This window comes from Diadema antillarum, unplaced genomic scaffold, assembly GCF_040938485.1.
Source record: "Diadema antillarum isolate AM-2024a unplaced genomic scaffold, OU_Dant_1.0 seq00001204_RagTag, whole genome shotgun sequence".
Classification (NCBI taxonomy): Eukaryota; Metazoa; Echinodermata; class Echinoidea; order Diadematoida; family Diadematidae; genus Diadema; species Diadema antillarum.
Window position 1 is genome coordinate 696,674 of NW_027271997.1, and position 19,512 is coordinate 716,185.

The 19,512-nt window shown below is 41.6% G+C and overlaps 1 protein-coding gene across 1 annotated transcript in view; it reads right to left on the reverse strand.

Annotated features, from left to right (window-relative positions):
* The window catches only part of LOC139744707 (coiled-coil domain-containing protein 180-like), a 49,771-nt gene that overhangs the window by 844 nt on the left and 29,415 nt on the right, over positions 1–19,512 (reverse strand). Inside the window, exons 29-33 of the mRNA XM_071655131.1 lie at positions 9,725–9,869; positions 8,670–8,830; positions 7,828–7,969; positions 6,888–6,995; positions 5,766–6,100 (exon numbers count right to left, since the gene is read on the reverse strand). Of these exons, the coding sequence (XP_071511232.1) occupies positions 5,766–6,100; positions 6,888–6,995; positions 7,828–7,969; positions 8,670–8,830; positions 9,725–9,869 (891 nt within the window). The remainder of the gene's footprint in view (positions 1–5,765; positions 6,101–6,887; positions 6,996–7,827; positions 7,970–8,669; positions 8,831–9,724; positions 9,870–19,512) is intronic.

Below are 19,512 nucleotides of genomic sequence, written 5' to 3' on the forward strand. Positions count from 1 at the left end.
TGCGGAAGGAACAAAGAGCCCATGAAAAGCAACGATCAGCAAAATATGAAGAAAGTAAATTTAGGAAAAATTTTTGGTCTTTCAGTAAAAATGTCGTCAATGATACCTTGTACTCTTCGGCATCCGATCCCACCTTTTCGCGACAAACAGCTGATGACTACTTTTCAGCGAAGTACGCAGCCGAACCCACGCCGATCGACCCGGACAAGCTCGACTGGTGGACGGGCCCGGAGGCTGATGAGATTCACCATCAATTCAACATGGGACCAATCAGACCGAAAGATATCAAGCAAAGTCTAGGTCACAAAAGTTCAAACTCTGCACCAGGGCCAGATGGGATTCCCTATGGGATACTAAAGAAACTGCCCAGTATTCATCATTTCTTGGCAACTCTCTATAGCAAGCTATTATTGAGCCCTAACCCCACCCCACCGCAATCTTGGACTCAAGCAAAAGTTATCCTTCTGCATAAAAAGGACTCTTTGGACAATCCTGAGAACTTCAGAATGATAGCACTCTCCAGCGTGTTTGGTAAGATTTTTCACCAAATAATTGTAAATCGCCTTGAGAGCTATCTAACTCAGAATGATCTGATTGACACTACAACTCAGAAAGGTTTCATGAAAGGTGTTTCAGGGTGTGTTGACCATAACATGATTGTTCACGAGGTAATCAAACATGCTAAAATCAACAAGAGAACCGTCCACTTCACATGGTTTGACCTACAAGATGCATTTGGGTCAGTGCCTCATACACTGATCGAGTATATACTCAGCAGTTATTTTCTTCCATCAGAATTGAGAGCCTACATTAGTAATTTGTACTCTGTTATCTCTGGTACAGTAGTAACAAAACATTGGAACACTGAGCCATTTCAGTTTCGGAAAGGGATCTTTCAGGGGGATCCATTATCGCCCCTTATTTTCACAATGTGTATTAACCCCCTACTTGAGTATTTGAAAACAAATGATAAATTTGGTTATATGTTGAATGAGAGTAAATATGAGACTTCATTTTTCGCTGATGATTTCTGTCTGATCACCTCCAACAGTAGATCCCACCAGCGAATTATGAATACGCTGTCTTCTCATGTCACTAGTCTCGGGCTCAGACTTAAACCGCAGAAGTGTAGGTCATTGTCAATATCTAGTGGAACTATTAACAAAACTACCGCATTTCACATTGAGGGCCAGAATGTTCTGTCGCTGAGTGACACTGATAATCGTTTCAAGTTTCTTGGGTCATTGGTCACTGATAAAGATAATTCTAAGTCAGTGTATGATTACCTGAGCGAACTTATATTGTCAGGTTTACGTAACATTGATGCTTCTCAAGTACGCCCTATGTACAAATTGGAAATGTATTCTCGTTATTTTCTACCATCAATCAGATTCCATGTCACGGTCAATGACCTTTGTCAAACGCATCTCAAGCAGCTCGATGCTCTCACGAATAGATATGCAAAAAAGTGGTCGGGCCTCGCCCATCCAGCCACCATGGCAATGCTTCACATGCCTGAGGGACTTGACATTCCTTCCATTTCTAATTTGTACATTGAATGCCATACTTTTGCACATGTCCAAATTCGGGAAAAGAGTGACTCTAAAGTCAATGAATGTTTGAATTCAAAAGTTCAAAGGGAGAAGAAGTGGACAAGAAAAATATCTGCCACTGTCCAATGCGAAAGAGATTGGAACGACATTCACATGCAAAATCTATCGGCCCCGCAACAAAAACGAGCGGCGAAGAATTTGTGTAAACAACGAGTGTCAGAATACTGGCGCAATCATGTAAAAAATCTGGCTGTACAAGGAAAAACTCTTGAATTAATTAGCTTAGAAACCGGTAACGCCCAGTGGAAAAGTGTGGCATACAATTTACCTGAAAGAGTTGCAAAGTTCATGCTTAATGCTCTAACAGACTCGCTGAATACGCGGGCAAATCTGCTTACATGGGGTAAGAGGTCGAGTGATAGGTGCACAAAATGTGGTAATCGTGAAACACTTCATCACGTGCTCAATCATTGTTCGGTCGCTTTGGAGCAAGGCCGCTTCACATGGCGCCACAACAACATTTTACATCACATTGTTGAGGTCGCCCGGTTAGGTATCCATGGGAACGGTGAAGCTTCACCGGATCCCATCATACAAAGTGATCTTGCAGGTGAAATAAGGCCCGATCTGTCCACTGTTCCTCTGGAATGCACGCAAACTGACCTAATCCCGGACCTATGCATCCTTTGGAAAAGCGATAAGAAACTCGCAATTATTGAGCTCACAGTCCCTTTTGAAACAAATTTGCTCAAGGCAAATGAACGGAAGTCAAACAAATATGCATCTTTGGTATCTGACATCGAAGCAAATGGTTACACTGTTGTCTTTCTACCTATTGAAATAGGTTCCCGGGGCTTTGTTAGTAATGACAATGTGCAAAGGCTGAAGAAATTTCTCGCGTTATGCGGAAAACCAGTGTCTTTCAAGATGTTTCGGGACAGATTGTCGTCACTTGCCATCACTTCTTCATTTGTAATTTATTTGGCTAAGGAAGAACCAAAGTGGGAATGTCAAAATACATTGTTTTGACATAATTCAATTCTAATCCTTGGCCCAATGTTTAGGTTGAGGCCACTGGATTAATTGTGTATCGGATTGATATTCGGGAGGGCTTCATGTCGGGCATGAGTTTTTTTTTTTTCCGAGATGGGCTATCATTATAACATATAATTATGAAGTAGTTGAGATGTGTGTAGGGTTTGCACATAGTCGAGTTTATTGCTTTATGTGATGGGAGTGTTCTGCCGTCGGATGGGCTCTGGTTTGAGGTTTGGAAAGGGTTTTTTTTCTTTTCTTTTGTCCGTTTAGTCTGAATAAACTTTGTTATTTTGATTTTGTGAGGGAAACCAGTGTCTTTTAAGATTTTTCGGGACAGATTGTCGTCACTTGCAATCATTTTTTTTTTTCATTTGTAATTTATTCGGCTAAGGAAGAACCAAAGTGGGGATGTCAAAATCCATTGTTTTGACATAATTCAATTTTAATTTTTGACCCAATGTTTATAATAGGTTGAGGCCACTGGATTAATTGTGTATTGGATTGATATTCGGGAGGACTTGATGTCGGGCATGAGTTTTTCTGAGACGGGCTATCATTATAACATATAATTATGAAGTATAGTTGAGATGTGTGTAGGGTTTGCATTTAGTCGAGTTCATTGCTCTATGTGATGGGTGTGTTATGCTGTCGGGTGGGCTCTGGCTTGAGGTTTGGAAAGGGCTTTTTTTTTTTTTTTGTCCATTTAGTCTGAATACATTTTGTTATTTTGAGTTATGTGAGGGAAACCAGTGTCTTTTAAGACTTATCGGGACAGATTGCCGTCACTTGCAATCATTTCTTTATTTGTAATTTATTCGGCTAAGGAAGAATTAAAATGGCAATGTCAAAATTCATTGTTTTGACATAATTTTATATTAATCCGTGGCCCTTTGTTTAGGTTGAGGCCACTGGATTAATTGTGTATCGGATTGATATTCGGGAGGGTTTGTTGTCGGGCATGAGTTTTTGTGAGACGGGTTATCATTATAACATATATATATATATATATATTTTAATGTATATGAATATAAATTAAAGGTTTATAATAATGGTGCGTCCCCATCCGGGTCTGGGCTTTTCCAGGGTTTTTCCGGTTCCCCGGGGCTGAGTTGTCTCATGTGATATTAATAATTTATGTAATTTATTGTTATTGTTATGTTAATGTGCGCGGAATGAATGACCGTGTCTCATTGTGAATAATTTATGTATGCGGAATCGCCCCACTTTATTATATAGGACTCACTGGAATACAAAATAATGCAAATGTTTGTTAAAATTCAATAGGTATGTTAAATGCCGTCAAGAGAAAAGTGTATCATGTATGTACTACACTTGGCCGAGTTTTCTTCTTCTTCTTCTTCGTCTTCTTCTTCATGCTATTTTACTTTTCTCCTTTTTTCTTTCTATGTCTCCATTTTCTCTACTCCTAATCTTTCTGGTCTCATTTCTTATCCTTTTGCCTGCTTATACAATATTTTTCACACTTTGAATATGTGTAGGATTCTGTCAAAGTTATGTGTATTTATGTTCGTAAATCTTCTGTAACATTGTGTGATATTTATGTATATGCCCTGCTTATTCTGTTCATCCAGTTATGTCCTGGGCTTTTATGTTTTGTATTTATGTATTCCTTTGTTCGATTTGTATATCAATAAAGTGATGAAATATATGCTATCCTTTACTTCACTGTATTGACCGATTCTGTGACGCGCTATGTGTACTTTTGGCATGGGCAGCGCTATTACGTGGTGTCTTAGCCGACGCCCCCCCCCTCTCCCCCACCCCCTTCTGCGCACGGAATGAAAAACTGATGCATGGTTGTTTTAGCCAATGGGCGTCTCGTACTGAGTGCGTGAATGCTTGCTTAGTGCGCGAACCTTTGTTACAAGTGCGCGATAAACATGTTGCCCGTGGGGTGGGGGAGAGGGGGGTCGGCTAAGACACCTCATGGCTGCACCCAGTGCCACAAAATGTCTGTTGCCCTCAACGAACCCGAATCGGTCAATAATTCCACAAGCCATTGCTTGGTAGACGTGTGGATATTACATGTCTTCATTACTTTTTAGTTTCTGATTGGTGCAAATCTACAAGGGCAATATTGCTGTTTCACCTGAATTAAAACAGAAGAAAGAAGCTGCATCCATTTAATTTGGTATTGAAGCAAAATCCTTTGCGATTAGTACCATTTACTTGCTTAATAGACTTAAAGGGGATGGCTAGTAACTGATCAGTGGGAATCAGAGAGAATGCTGGGGGATGATTGTTCCAATCCTTGTGGGATTCATTCAAGAGTGCATTATATATCTATTGTTGTGTGAAAATTATTTGCTTCAGAATGGTCTCATATTCAAGTAATGTGCAGTTTAATGTTTCCAGGTTAGCATGCCTGTACAATGACGGGGCATTAAACTGCACATTACTCGAATACGAGACCGTTCTGAAGCAAATAATTTTCAAACAACAATAGATATATAACGTACTCTTAAATGAATCCCATAAGAATTGGAACAATCGTCCCCCAGCATTCCCACTGATCAGTCACTAGCCATCCCGTTTAACAAGCTGATTCCTGAAAAACTGAACCATCAGGCAGCACACAACAGTCGGGAATGTGAGATGTCCTCTTGAAAAACATTTGGACACTGAGTTGACATTTCTGGGATGTAGAATTTATCAATATGTGATCTTAGTTCCTATGGTGTAGTTCAAAGATTTTGATAAACATCTGTAAAATGAGCAACTTTTATTAAACAAACTACGAGAGAAATCCTGTAAGAGGTTCCAAACCCTGCCTTCTGCAAGACAATGACAAACTTTGTTTTTGTTTGCTTTCCATGTGTGTGTGAGTGTATGACTGTGCGTGTGTGGGTGGGGTTGCTGTATTCTTAGTTACATGGGAGTTTATGAAGTACTCTATGTGGGCATGGAATTTTTCTAGAAGACTCAACTGTATCAGGGCAATTACCCCCTGAGGGCAATTACCCCCCCCCCCCCCCCCCCCCCCCAGCTAAATACTTGTTAGTGATAAGGTTAGAGTAAAGATTAGGTTTAGGGTGTGGCTTAGGTTCAGGATTTAGGATTAGGGTTAAGGTCAGGGAAAGGTCTGGGGTAATTGCCCAGGGGGTACTTGCCCTAGAACCAACTCAACACTGTTTGAGGAAGCTGAAGACTCACCTGGAGAGCATCATTGCGACAATCAAATGCTGCCTGGTGGGCCAGGGTGGTCTTTTGTGTGGTGACGGTGGCTGTTGCAGTCGGCTTTGGTGGAGGCTCACTGGGCTGACCCTTCGCCTTCTGCGCCCGACTCCGGCTGCGCGTCGGCGTGGAGACAGGGTCTGGCCTGGAAGTGGGAGGGGCTACGACCGGCTCCGGCTCCACGCTGAGGGGTAGCCCCGCCCACTGTCGGCTGCCCCGCTTGATGAGAGGCACGTACTCGTTGTCCTCCAGAGGGAGCCCCGCCTGCTTTCGTCTGATGAGGGCACTGGTCTTCATGCGTTTTGGGTCCACGCCTGCAAAAGAAAGGGAGAGAGCTCAACATGTAGTTCATACTTGACATGGAAAAACACTGCTTTGATGACCTTAATCCTCAGAAGCAATGCTTCCTAGCAGTCTCTCTCAATTACACAAACAGAAATACTTTAGGAAATGACAACTAGTTATAGAGACTACAAATGATAATTTCATTTATCTTTTATGCTTTTGGAGGATGATTTCAGCTCATGTTATTGCAGATACATTCATGTTTAATATTTTCAAATGAAACTTACATAAAAAACAGGAAGGGTATGTGAGTGAGAGCTTCAAATCATAGTATGATTGTCCTGCCAAGTTACTGGCATCTCAAACTTAGAAGACATAGGACATGCAAATGAGGGAGAGGGGAAATTTTTCTTGCCTGATCTAAAGGCTTCCAGCTCCGAAACTTTTGAAAGAAAAGAAGTTGATTGCTGGGCTTAACCACTTACTGTGAATATGCTATTACAGACAGGTTTGTTTTGACATTCCAGAAAATTCTCGAAAATGTAAACTGGTACCATGATAGTTGCCAGCTTTCTGCAGTACACAAAACATTGAGAGGTCACTTATAAAAATTACTCTTTGACAAGAAGAGGTTAATGCATGAAACGGCGCTAAAATAGAATGAATATACCTACCAGGATTGGTGCAGATACCCTAAAATACCAATAGCTTGTCCATGCAGGTATATACTGGTCAGTATGCATGGCAAATTCGTAATGCAATGACAAAGCCCTACAGTTAAAGAAAAACAAAAACGAAGATGCAAATGAGACTCACGTCCTGTGATGACATCATCAACCACCAGCTCAGAGTCGAGGAGGAGAAGAAGCTGCTCTGTGGTTGAGGCAAGGTGTCTGACAAACTCATCCCCACAGGCCTTCATCTCTTTCTGTGGGGTTTGGAAGCAGACATACTTCAATAAGAATCAATATTAATGTGGTGTCAGTGCAACTGATTGACAAATTACCCTTCCGCGGCATGAAAAAACACTGATTATTCACTGTTTTGGTAATAGCTATGATAAAGGGAGAAAAAAAAGGTGTTTGTTTATGTCAATGAAGGGCAATTTGTCACTAACTTACAGAGAAAAAAATCAATATATCATGTGTATCTACGTGCTGTGAGTTTATACATGAATGTATAAATTGTACAGATGGTGCTATATAATCTTTGAGACGTGCAGATCACATATGCCAAGGTTAGTTGGATCCATAATAGCAGTGACATAATCAGTCACTATTGCTTCTATAATGTTAATTATCTACCTAAAACTTCAAAAAGTTACATATAAAACTTTCTTTCTTTTTTTCTTTTTCAGGTGGGTCAACAGTATAGCTATCACGTGATTTATCAGAAGAACTTTTCCATGTCATTACACAAGTCATTGAATTATTGCTGCGTTTTGCTTATCTCTGAAGACTTCAGTTCTGCTTTGGCATGAGAGTGAGGCATGGGCGCAGAATGGCCAATATCAAGCACTTGATTAAGAACCTGAGATATGCGGACAGGAAAGACATCACTATAATTGATGTGCTGAATGAGGAGCGGCACAAAGAGCATAAAAATGGCTAGCATGAGAAAGAAAATAGAGCAATGAGAGGGAGAAACAAAAAGAGGAAGATAGAGAAAGAAGAAGAAGAGGAAGAGAAAGAGATAGACACACCAAGAAAAAGAAGAAGAAGAAGAGAGGGAGGTATATACAGAGAGAAAAACAAACTTGCCTCCAGAGCGGTGGCATTCTCCTCAACCCCCTTCATGTACTCTTTGCGTCTCTCTTCCTCCTGCTGACAGAGAGCCTCCAGCTCCCTGCGATTGTGGGGATGGCCCAGGGTGGGGCGTAGCAGATTCTTGTGATGGGTCTGTGATGGGGAGGAGAACTTGGCTTTAACTCTTCATCGGACACAATAACTGGTGATTTACTCTAGGCTGCAAAGATCATCACAAGTAATGATCCACTTTAGTCAGCAAAGATCACCAAATCAATCAAAGATGAAATAGTAATATAATCAAATCTTTATCTCCTCTTATACTGGTTTACTTACCAGAACTTTTCAAAATAATCATGAGGGAAATTATTCCACATTACCTGTAAAAAGCAAAATGAAGTTTGAGTACCCTTTGTATGCCATACTCTCCAGGCATCTTTTTCTATCAAACATGAGAAGTATGCAAAGTAAGAACAGGACTTGCTCACTCTGATATCTTACAGGAAAGATGCGCTGTGTTTACATCATGCAGGCAAACAAAAACAATATAAGACCATACTCCATTTGGTTGTGTGAGCACTATTGCTTGATATGTTTCATACAGTGATCAGCTCAACCATGCTTGATAGTCTTAATCAAGTATTCTGTCAAAAGCCTTTTTTTTTTTCCTTTTCTAGCTGACCCCTCACAGAGTTAGAAATGACTAAAGTGAATAAGATGGAAGACTACACTATTGGTTGCTAGCATCATGTTACTATACAGACACCAGCTTTTTTTATTAAACACCGGAATTCCTCCTTGATATTAAAGGTGTTGGTGCAAGTAAACCAAGCACTACTCCTAGCTGCCTTACCCTGGCCTTCTCCCACTGGCCCTGTTTCTGGGTCAGCTGTCCGCTGCCTCTCTTCATGAGACTGTCAGCCTTCTGGATGTGGTGTTGGAGGAGCTGGTTGATGACCAGAGGGGGAACCTTAGCCACCTCCTTCTCAAGTCTCTCCAGCTGCTCACGGAACTCTGTTACCATAGCGACAAGGAGCCAGGGATGATGATCAAAATGGAGGAAAAGTTTGATGATTTTTATTGAAACAGTCTTTAGATGGGTAGGCAGTATATCTTTGTTCATGGAAAGATATTGTTCTTTAAAGTGTCTTCAGACTGTTTCATTTCTTTTTGTCTACTCCATCTCTTATGTTGTTTTTTGTCTCTGTACTGCTGTTATCACAGTTTCCAGCCTACCATCATGGTCAGCTTGCTCTTGGTGATGATGAGCAAAATCTACAACTGCCTTGACAGATGAACTACTTTATCACCTGTCAAATGCATTGATGGATTGCATGACAATGCACAGCAGTCAATGTTCTCATTACCTCATAATGTTATTTCCAAACTCAGCCACATAATTTTTTCCGTGGTTACCACTGCTGTAGCTTAAATCCTCTTCCCTCCTAAGGAAAGTAACCCATGTTGTAATCACATGAGAAGTTTTCCCTCTATGTCCCAGTCATTCCTTCATCAATCATGTGAGTCAATAGAGTACTGAAGTAATGAGGTAAAAGTGGATATTTCATGCAAGTAATTTTTCGCGCCCAGCCGGGTAAGATGAATTTCACATGTTTTCAATTCTGCAGAATCAGAACATTAACTACTGGAACCTATGATGTGCAAAAATATCTGCAAGCTTTTATTTTTGCGCTAACTTATGGTTGAGTGAAATGCGCGAAAATTTCACAACCGCAAAAATTTCCACTTTTCCATTAGCTTGGGTTGGAACCAGGTGCGCACACTTGTTAACACTCGGGCGAGGTGAGATTGCACAGAAACAGTTTCCATGGTAATAATTGAATACGACATCACACTCTGCTTACTCTACAAAGTCACAGTACATGCCACGCCCCCTGCTCCACCCACCTTGCAGACACTGGTTGTGATACTGGTCTGCCTGTGTGTAGTAGGATTGAAGCTTGGTGACCACCACGTCAGCGCACTGCTCAAAGGTCTCGTGGATGGCTTGAGGGCGAGTCACAGGACGACTGCTCTTCTGTCGGTAGTATAGCTATGAGCAGGATAGAAATATTTCAGGGGTAAGACACTACCAACACTACTGCCATTACCCTCTAAAAAGTTTTATCAAAGAAAAAAAAAAACAACAAACTTGTGCTGCAGAGTGGCAGGACAGAGTTATAGAAATTTTCCTGCCAAATGAAAGGGTCTACTCTGAGCTGGGAATAAAAGGGTTATAGAAATTGTCCTGCCATATGAAAGGGTCTACACTGAGCTGGGAATGAAAGGGTTATAGAAACTGTCCTGCCAAATGAAAGGGTCTACACTGAGCTGGGAATAAAAGGATTATAGAAATTGGCCTCACTAATGAAAGGGGATAGACTGAGCTGGGACTAAAAGGGTTATAGAAAATGTCTTGCCAAATGAAAGGGTCTTCATTGAGCTGGGAATAAAAGGGGTATAGAAACTGTCCTGCCAAGTGTAAGGATTTATACAGAGATGGTAATAAAAGGGTTATAGAAACTGTCCTGCCAAATGAAAGGGTCAACACTGAGCTGGGAATAAAAGGGTTACAGAAATTGTCATGCCTCATGAAAGGGTCTACACTGAGTTGGGAATAAAAGGGTTATAGAAACTGTCCTGCCAAATGAAAGGGTCAACACTGAGCTGGGAATAAAAGGGTTATAGAAATTGTCCTGCCATATGAAAGGGTGTACTCTGAGCTGGAAATTAAACTGTCCTGCCAAATGAAAGGGTCCAGTGCCGTATATAAAGAGAGTCTGGCCAACTGCTAAATTGGACGCCATGTCGTTACTGCGCATATTACGCATTACAGGGTTAGCGTGTACGCTCTGATGTAACAAAATAACCAAGCCAAATAAGGGGTAGTTAACAATGGGCACTGCGTATGAGCGCACTTTAGTAACATGGCTCCACAAAGATCACGGGACCTGTTTTGACCAATCACAGGCTTCAAAACTCATGAGCCGAAAACCGAGTTGGCCAGACTCTCTTTATATACGGCACTGAAAGGGTCTACACTGAGCTGGGAATAAAAGGATTATAGAAAATGTCCTGCCACATGAAAGGGTCTACACTGAGCTGGGAATAAAAGAGTTATAGAAATTGTCCTGCCATATGAAAGGGCCTACTCTGAGCTGGGCATAAAAGGGTTATAGAAACTGTCCTGCCAAATGAGAGGGTCTACACTGAGCTGGGAATAAAAGGGTTGTAGAAATTGGCCTCACTAATGAAAGGGTCAAAACTGAGCTGGGAATAAAAGGGTTATAGAAATTGGCCTGTCACATGAAAGGGGCTATACTGAGCTGGGAATAAAAGGGTTATAGAAATTGGCCTCACTAATGAAAGGGTCTAAAACTGAGCTGGAAATAAAAGGGTTATAGAAATTGTCCTGCCATATGAAAGGGTCTACACTGAGCTGGGAATTAAAGGGTTATAGAAACTGTCCTGCCAAATGAGAGGGTCTACCCTGAGCTGGGAATTAAAGGATTATAGAAATTAGCCTCACTAATGAAAGGGTCAAAACTGAGCTGGGAATAAAAAATGTTATAGAAATTGTCCTGCCATATGAAAGGGTCTACACTGAGCTGGGAATTAAAGGGTTATAGAAACTGTCCTGCCAAATGAAAGGGTCTACACTGAGCTGGAAATAAAGGGGTTATAGAAATTGTCCTGCCATATGAAAGGGCCTACTCTGAGCTGGGCATAAAAGGGTTATAGAAACTGTCCTGCCAAATGAAAGGGTCTACACTGAGCTAAGAATAAAAGGGTTATAGAAATTGGCCTCACTAATGAAAGGGTCAAAAACTGAGCTGGGAATAAAAGGGTTATAGAAACTGTCCTGCAAAATGAGAGGGTCTACACTGAGCTGGGAATAAAAGGGTTATAGAAATTGGCCTCACTAATGAAAGGGTCAAAACTGAGCTGGGAATAAAAGGGTTATAGAAAGTGTCCTGCCAAATGAAAGGGTCTACACTGAGCTGGGAATAAAAGGGTTATAGAAACTGTCCTGCCAAATGAAAGGGTCAACACTGAGCTGGGAATAAAAGGGTTACAGAAATTGTCATGCCTCATGAAAGGGTCTACACTGAGTTGGGAATAAAAGGGTTATAGAAACTGTCCTGCCAAATGAAAGGGTCAACACTGAGCTGGGAATAAAAGGGTTATAGAAATTGTCCTGCCATATGAAAGGGTGTACTCTGAGCTGGAAATTAAACTGTCCTGCCAAATGAAAGGGTCCAGTGCCGTATATAAAGAGAGTCTGGCCAACTGCTAAATTGGACGCCATGTCGTTACTGCGCATATTACGCATTACAGGGTTAGCGTGTACGCTCTGATGTAACAAAATAACCAAGCCAAATAAGGGGTAGTTAACAATGGGCACTGCGTATGAGCGCACTTTAGTAACATGGCTCCACAAAGATCACGGGACCTGTTTTGACCAATCACAGGCTTCAAAACTCATGAGCCGAAAACCGAGTTGGCCAGACTCTCTTTATATAGGGCACTGAAAGGGTCTACACTGAGCTGGGAATAAAAGGATTATAGAAAATGTCCTGCCACATGAAAGGGTCTACACTGAGCTGGGAATAAAAGAGTTATAGAAATTGTCCTGCCATATGAAAGGGCCTACTCTGAGCTGGGCATAAAAGGGTTATAGAAACTGTCCTGCCAAATGAGAGGGTCTACACTGAGCTGGGAATAAAAGGGTTGTAGAAATTGGCCTCACTAATGAAAGGGTCAAAACTGAGCTGGGAATAAAAGGGTTATAGAAATTGGCCTGTCACATGAAAGGGGTTATACTGAGCTGGGAATAAAAGGGTTATAGAAATTGGCCTCACTAATGAAAGGGTCTAAAACTGAGCTGGAAATAAAAGGGTTATAGAAATTGTCCTGCCATATGAAAGGGTCTACACTGAGCTGGGAATTAAAGGGTTATAGAAACTGTCCTGCCAAATGAGAGGGTCTACCCTGAGCTGGGAATTAAAGGATTATAGAAATTAGCCTCACTAATGAAAGGGTCAAAACTGAGCTGGGAATAAAAAATGTTATAGAAATTGTCCTGCCATATGAAAGGGTCTACACTGAGCTGGGAATTAAAGGGTTATAGAAACTGTCCTGCCAAATGAAAGGGTCTACACTGAGCTGGAAATAAAGGGGTTATAGAAATTGTCCTGCCATATGAAAGGGCCTACTCTGAGCTGGGCATAAAAGGGTTATAGAAACTGTCCTGCCAAATGAAAGGGTCTACACTGAGCTAAGAATAAAAGGGTTATAGAAATTGGCCTCACTAATGAAAGGGTCAAAAACTGAGCTGGGAATAAAAGGGTTATAGAAACTGTCCTGCAAAATGAGAGGGTCTACACTGAGCTGGGAATAAAAGGGTTATAGAAATTGGCCTCACTAATGAAAGGGTCAAAACTGAGCTGGGAATAAAAGGGTTATAGAAAGTGTCCTGCCAAATGAAAGGGTCTACACTGAGCTGGGAATAAAAGGGTTATAGAAACTGTCCTGCCAAATGAAAGGGTCAACACTGAGCTGGGAATAAAAGGGTTACAGAAATTGTCATGCCTCATGAAAGGGTCTACACTGAGTTGGGAATAAAAGGGTTATAGAAACTGTCCTGCCAAATGAAAGGGTCAACACTGAGCTGGGAATAAAAGGGTTATAGAAATTGTCCTGCCATATGAAAGGGTGTACTCTGAGCTGGAAATTAAACTGTCCTGCCAAATGAAAGGGTCCAGTGCCGTATATAAAGAGAGTCTGGCCAACTGCTAAATTGGACGCCATGTCGTTACTGCGCATATTACGCATTACAGGGTTAGTGTGTACGCTCTGATGTAACAAAATAACCAAGCCAAATAAGGGGTAGTTAACAATGGGCACTGCGTATGAGCGCACTTTAGTAACATGGCTCCACAAAGATCACGGGACCTGTTTTGACCAATCACAGGCTTCAAAACTCATGAGCCGAAAACCGAGTTGGCCAGACTCTCTTTATATAGGGCACTGAAAGGGTCTACACTGAGCTGGGAATAAAAGGATTATAGAAAATGTCCTGCCACATGAAAGGGTCTACACTGAGCTGGGAATAAAAGAGTTATAGAAATTGTCCTGCCATATGAAAGGGCCTACTCTGAGCTGGGCATAAAAGGGTTATAGAAACTGTCCTGCCAAATGAGAGGGTCTACACTGAGCTGGGAATAAAAGGGTTGTAGAAATTGGCCTCACTAATGAAAGGGTCAAAACTGAGCTGGGAATAAAAGGGTTATAGAAATTGGCCTGTCACATGAAAGGGGCTATACTGAGCTGGGAATAAAAGGGTTATAGAAATTGGCCTCACTAATGAAAGGGTCTAAAACTGAGCTGGAAATAAAAGGGTTATAGAAATTGTCCTGCCATATGAAAGGGTCTACACTGAGCTGGGAATTAAAGGGTTATAGAAACTGTCCTGCCAAATGAGAGGGTCTACCCTGAGCTGGGAATTAAAGGATTATAGAAATTAGCCTCACTAATGAAAGGGTCAAAACTGAGCTGGGAATAAAAAATGTTATAGAAATTGTCCTGCCATATGAAAGGGTCTACACTGAGCTGGGAATTAAAGGGTTATAGAAACTGTCCTGCCAAATGAAAGGGTCTACACTGAGCTGGAAATAAAGGGGTTATAGAAATTGTCCTGCCATATGAAAGGGCCTACTCTGAGCTGGGCATAAAAGGGTTATAGAAACTGTCCTGCCAAATGAAAGGGTCTACACTGAGCTAAGAATAAAAGGGTTATAGAAATTGGCCTCACTAATGAAAGGGTCAAAAACTGAGCTGGGAATAAAAGGGTTATAGAAACTGTCCTGCAAAATGAGAGGGTCTACACTGAGCTGGGAATAAAAGGGTTATAGAAATTGGCCTCACTAATGAAAGGGTCAAAACTGAGCTGGGAATAAAAGGGTTATAGAAAGTGTCCTGCCAAATGAAAGGGTCTACACTGAGCTGGGAATAAAAGGGTTATAGAAACTGTCCTGCCAAATGAAAGGGTCAACACTGAGCTGGGAATAAAAGGGTTACAGAAATTGTCATGCCTCATGAAAGGGTCTACACTGAGTTGGGAATAAAAGGGTTATAGAAACTGTCCTGCCAAATGAAAGGGTCAACACTGAGCTGGGAATAAAAGGGTTATAGAAATTGTCCTGCCATATGAAAGGGTGTACTCTGAGCTGGAAATTAAACTGTCCTGCCAAATGAAAGGGTCCAGTGCCGTATATAAAGAGAGTCTGGCCAACTGCTAAATTGGACGCCATGTCGTTACTGCGCATATTACGCATTACAGGGTTAGCGTGTACGCTCTGATGTAACAAAATAACCAAGCCAAATAAGGGGTAGTTAACAATGGGCACTGCGTATGAGCGCACTTTAGTAACATGGCTCCACAAAGATCACGGGACCTGTTTTGACCAATCACAGGCTTCAAAACTCATGAGCCGAAAACCGAGTTGGCCAGACTCTCTTTATATAGGGCACTGAAAGGGTCTACACTGAGCTGGGAATAAAAGGATTATAGAAAATGTCCTGCCACATGAAAGGGTCTACACTGAGCTGGGAATAAAAGAGTTATAGAAATTGTCCTGCCATATGAAAGGGCCTACTCTGAGCTGGGCATAAAAGGGTTATAGAAACTGTCCTGCCAAATGAGAGGGTCTACACTGAGCTGGGAATAAAAGGGTTGTAGAAATTGGCCTCACTAATGAAAGGGTCAAAACTGAGCTGGGAATAAAAGGGTTATAGAAATTGGCCTGTCACATGAAAGGGGCTATACTGAGCTGGGAATAAAAGGGTTATAGAAATTGGCCTCACTAATGAAAGGGTCTAAAACTGAGCTGGAAATAAAAGGGTTATAGAAATTGGCCTCACTAATGAAAGGGTCTAAAACTGAGCTGGAAATAAAAGGGTTATAGAAATTGTCCTGCCATATGAAAGGGTCTACACTGAGCTGGGAATTAAAGGGTTATAGAAACTGTCCTGCCAAATGAGAGGGTCTACCCTGAGCTGGGAATTAAAGGATTATAGAAATTAGCCTCACTAATGAAAGGGTCAAAACTGAGCTGGGAATAAAAAATGTTATAGAAATTGTCCTGCCATATGAAAGGGTCTACACTGAGCTGGGAATTAAAGGGTTATAGAAACTGTCCTGCCAAATGAAAGGGTCTACACTGAGCTGGAAATAAAGGGGTTATAGAAATTGTCCTGCCATATGAAAGGGCCTACTCTGAGCTGGGCATAAAAGGGTTATAGAAACTGTCCTGCCAAATGAAAGGGTCTACACTGAGCTAAGAATAAAAGGGTTATAGAAATTGGCCTCACTAATGAAAGGGTCAAAAACTGAGCTGGGAATAAAAGGGTTATAGAAACTGTCCTGCAAAATGAGAGGGTCTACACTGAGCTGGGAATAAAAGGGTTATAGAAATTGGCCTCACTAATGAAAGGGTCAAAACTGAGCTGGGAATAAAAGGGTTATAGAAAGTGTCCTGCCAAATGAAAGGGTCTACACTGAGCTGGGAATAAAAGGGTTATAGAAACTGTCCTGCCAAATGAAAGGGTCAACACTGAGCTGGGAATAAAAGGGTTACAGAAATTGTCATGCCTCATGAAAGGGTCTACACTGAGTTGGGAATAAAAGGGTTATAGAAACTGTCCTGCCAAATGAAAGGGTCAACACTGAGCTGGGAATAAAAGGGTTATAGAAATTGTCCTGCCATATGAAAGGGTGTACTCTGAGCTGGAAATTAAACTGTCCTGCCAAATGAAAGGGTCCAGTGCCGTATATAAAGAGAGTCTGGCCAACTGCTAAATTGGACGCCATGTCGTTACTGCGCATATTACGCATTACAGGGTTAGCGTGTACGCTCTGATGTAACAAAATAACCAAGCCAAATAAGGGGTAGTTAACAATGGGCACTGCGTATGAGCGCACTTTAGTAACATGGCTCCACAAAGATCACGGGACCTGTTTTGACCAATCACAGGCTTCAAAACTCATGAGCCGAAAACCGAGTTGGCCAGACTCTCTTTATATAGGGCACTGAAAGGGTCTACACTGAGCTGGGAATAAAAGGATTATAGAAAATGTCCTGCCACATGAAAGGGTCTACACTGAGCTGGGAATAAAAGAGTTATAGAAATTGTCCTGCCATATGAAAGGGCCTACTCTGAGCTGGGCATAAAAGGGTTATAGAAACTGTCCTGCCAAATGAGAGGGTCTACACTGAGCTGGGAATAAAAGGGTTGTAGAAATTGGCCTCACTAATGAAAGGGTCAAAACTGAGCTGGGAATAAAAGGGTTATAGAAATTGGCCTGTCACATGAAAGGGGCTATACTGAGCTGGGAATAAAAGGGTTATAGAAATTGGCCTCACTAATGAAAGGGTCTAAAACTGAGCTGGAAATAAAAGGGTTATAGAAATTGTCCTGCCATATGAAAGGGTCTACACTGAGCTGGGAATTAAAGGGTTATAGAAACTGTCCTGCCAAATGAGAGGGTCTACCCTGAGCTGGGAATTAAAGGATTATAGAAATTAGCCTCACTAATGAAAGGGTCAAAACTGAGCTGGGAATAAAAAATGTTATAGAAATTGTCCTGCCATATGAAAGGGTCTACACTGAGCTGGGAATTAAAGGGTTATAGAAACTGTCCTGCCAAATGAAAGGGTCTACACTGAGCTGGAAATAAAGGGGTTATAGAAATTGTCCTGCCATATGAAAGGGCCTACTCTGAGCTGGGCATAAAAGGGTTATAGAAACTGTCCTGCCAAATGAAAGGGTCTACACTGAGCTAAGAATAAAAGGGTTATAGAAATTGGCCTCACTAATGAAAGGGTCAAAAACTGAGCTGGGAATAAAAGGGTTATAGAAACTGTCCTGCAAAATGAGAGGGTCTACACTGAGCTGGGAATAAAAGGGTTATAGAAATTGGCCTCACTAATGAAAGGGTCAAAACTGAGCTGGGAATAAAAGGGTTATAGAAAGTGTCCTGCCAAATGAAAGGGTCTACACTGAGCTGGGAATAAAAGGGTTATAGAAACTGTCCTGCCAAATGAAAGGGTCAACACTGAGCTGGGAATAAAAGGGTTACAGAAATTGTCATGCCTCATGAAAGGGTCTACACTGAGTTGGGAATAAAAGGGTTATAGAAACTGTCCTGCCAAATGAAAGGGTCAACACTGAGCTGGGAATAAAAGGGTTATAGAAATTGTCCTGCCATATGAAAGGGTGTACTCTGAGCTGGAAATTAAACTGTCCTGCCAAATGAAAGGGTCCAGTGCCGTATATAAAGAGAGTCTGGCCAACTGCTAAATTGGACGCCATGTCGTTACTGCGCATATTACGCATTACAGGGTTAGTGTGTACGCTCTGATGTAACAAAATAACCAAGCCAAATAAGGGGTAGTTAACAATGGGCACTGCGTATGAGCGCACTTTAGTAACATGGCTCCACAAAGATCACGGGACCTGTTTTGACCAATCACAGGCTTCAAAACTCATGAGCCGAAAACCGAGTTGGCCAGACTCTCTTTATATAGGGCACTGAAAGGGTCTACACTGAGCTGGGAATAAAAGGATTATAGAAAATGTCCTGCCACATGAAAGGGTCTACACTGAGCTGGGAATAAAAGAGTTATAGAAATTGTCCTGCCATATGAAAGGGCCTACTCTGAGCTGGGCATAAAAGGGTTATAGAAACTGTCCTGCCAAATGAGAGGGTCTACACTGAGCTGGGAATAAAAGGGTTGTAGAAATTGGCCTCACTAATGAAAGGGTCAAAACTGAGCTGGGAATAAAAGGGTTATAGAAATTGGCCTGTCACATGAAAGGGGCTATACTGAGCTGGGAATAAAAGGGTTATAGAAATTGGCCTCACTAATGAAAGGGTCTAAAACTGAGCTGGAAATAAAAGGGTTATAGAAATTGTCCTGCCATATGAAAGGGTCTACACTGAGCTGGGAATTAAAGGGTTATAGAAACTGTCCTGCCAAATGAGAGGGTCTACCCTGAGCTGGGAATTAAAGGATTATAGAAATTAGCCTCACTAATGAAAGGGTCAAAACTGAGCTGGGAATAAAAATGTTATAGAAATTGTCCTGCCATATGAAAGGGTCTACACTGAGCTGGGAATTAAAGGGTTATAGAAACTGTCCTGCCAAATGAAAGGGTCTACACTGAGCTGGAAATAAAGGGGTTATAGAAATTGTCCTGCCATATGAAAGGGCCTACTCTGAGCTGGGCATAAAAGGGTTATAGAAACTGTCCTGCCAAATGAAAGGGTCTACACTGAGCTAAGAATAAAAGGGTTATAGAAATTGGCCTCACTAATGAAAGGGTCAAAAACTGAGCTGGGAATAAAAGGGTTATAGAAACTGTCCTGCAAAATGAGAGGGTCTACACTGAGCTGGGAATAAAAGGGTTATAGAAATTGGCCTCACTAATGAAAGGGTCAAAACTGAGCTGGGAATAAAAGGGTTATAGAAAGTGTCCTGCCAAATGAAAGGGTCTACACTGAGCTGGGAATAAAAGGGTTATAGACATTGTCATGCCTCATGAAAAGGTCTACATTGAGCTGGGAATAAAAGGCTTATAGACACTGTCCTAGCAAGTGTAAGGATTTATACAGAGATGGTAATAAAAGGGTT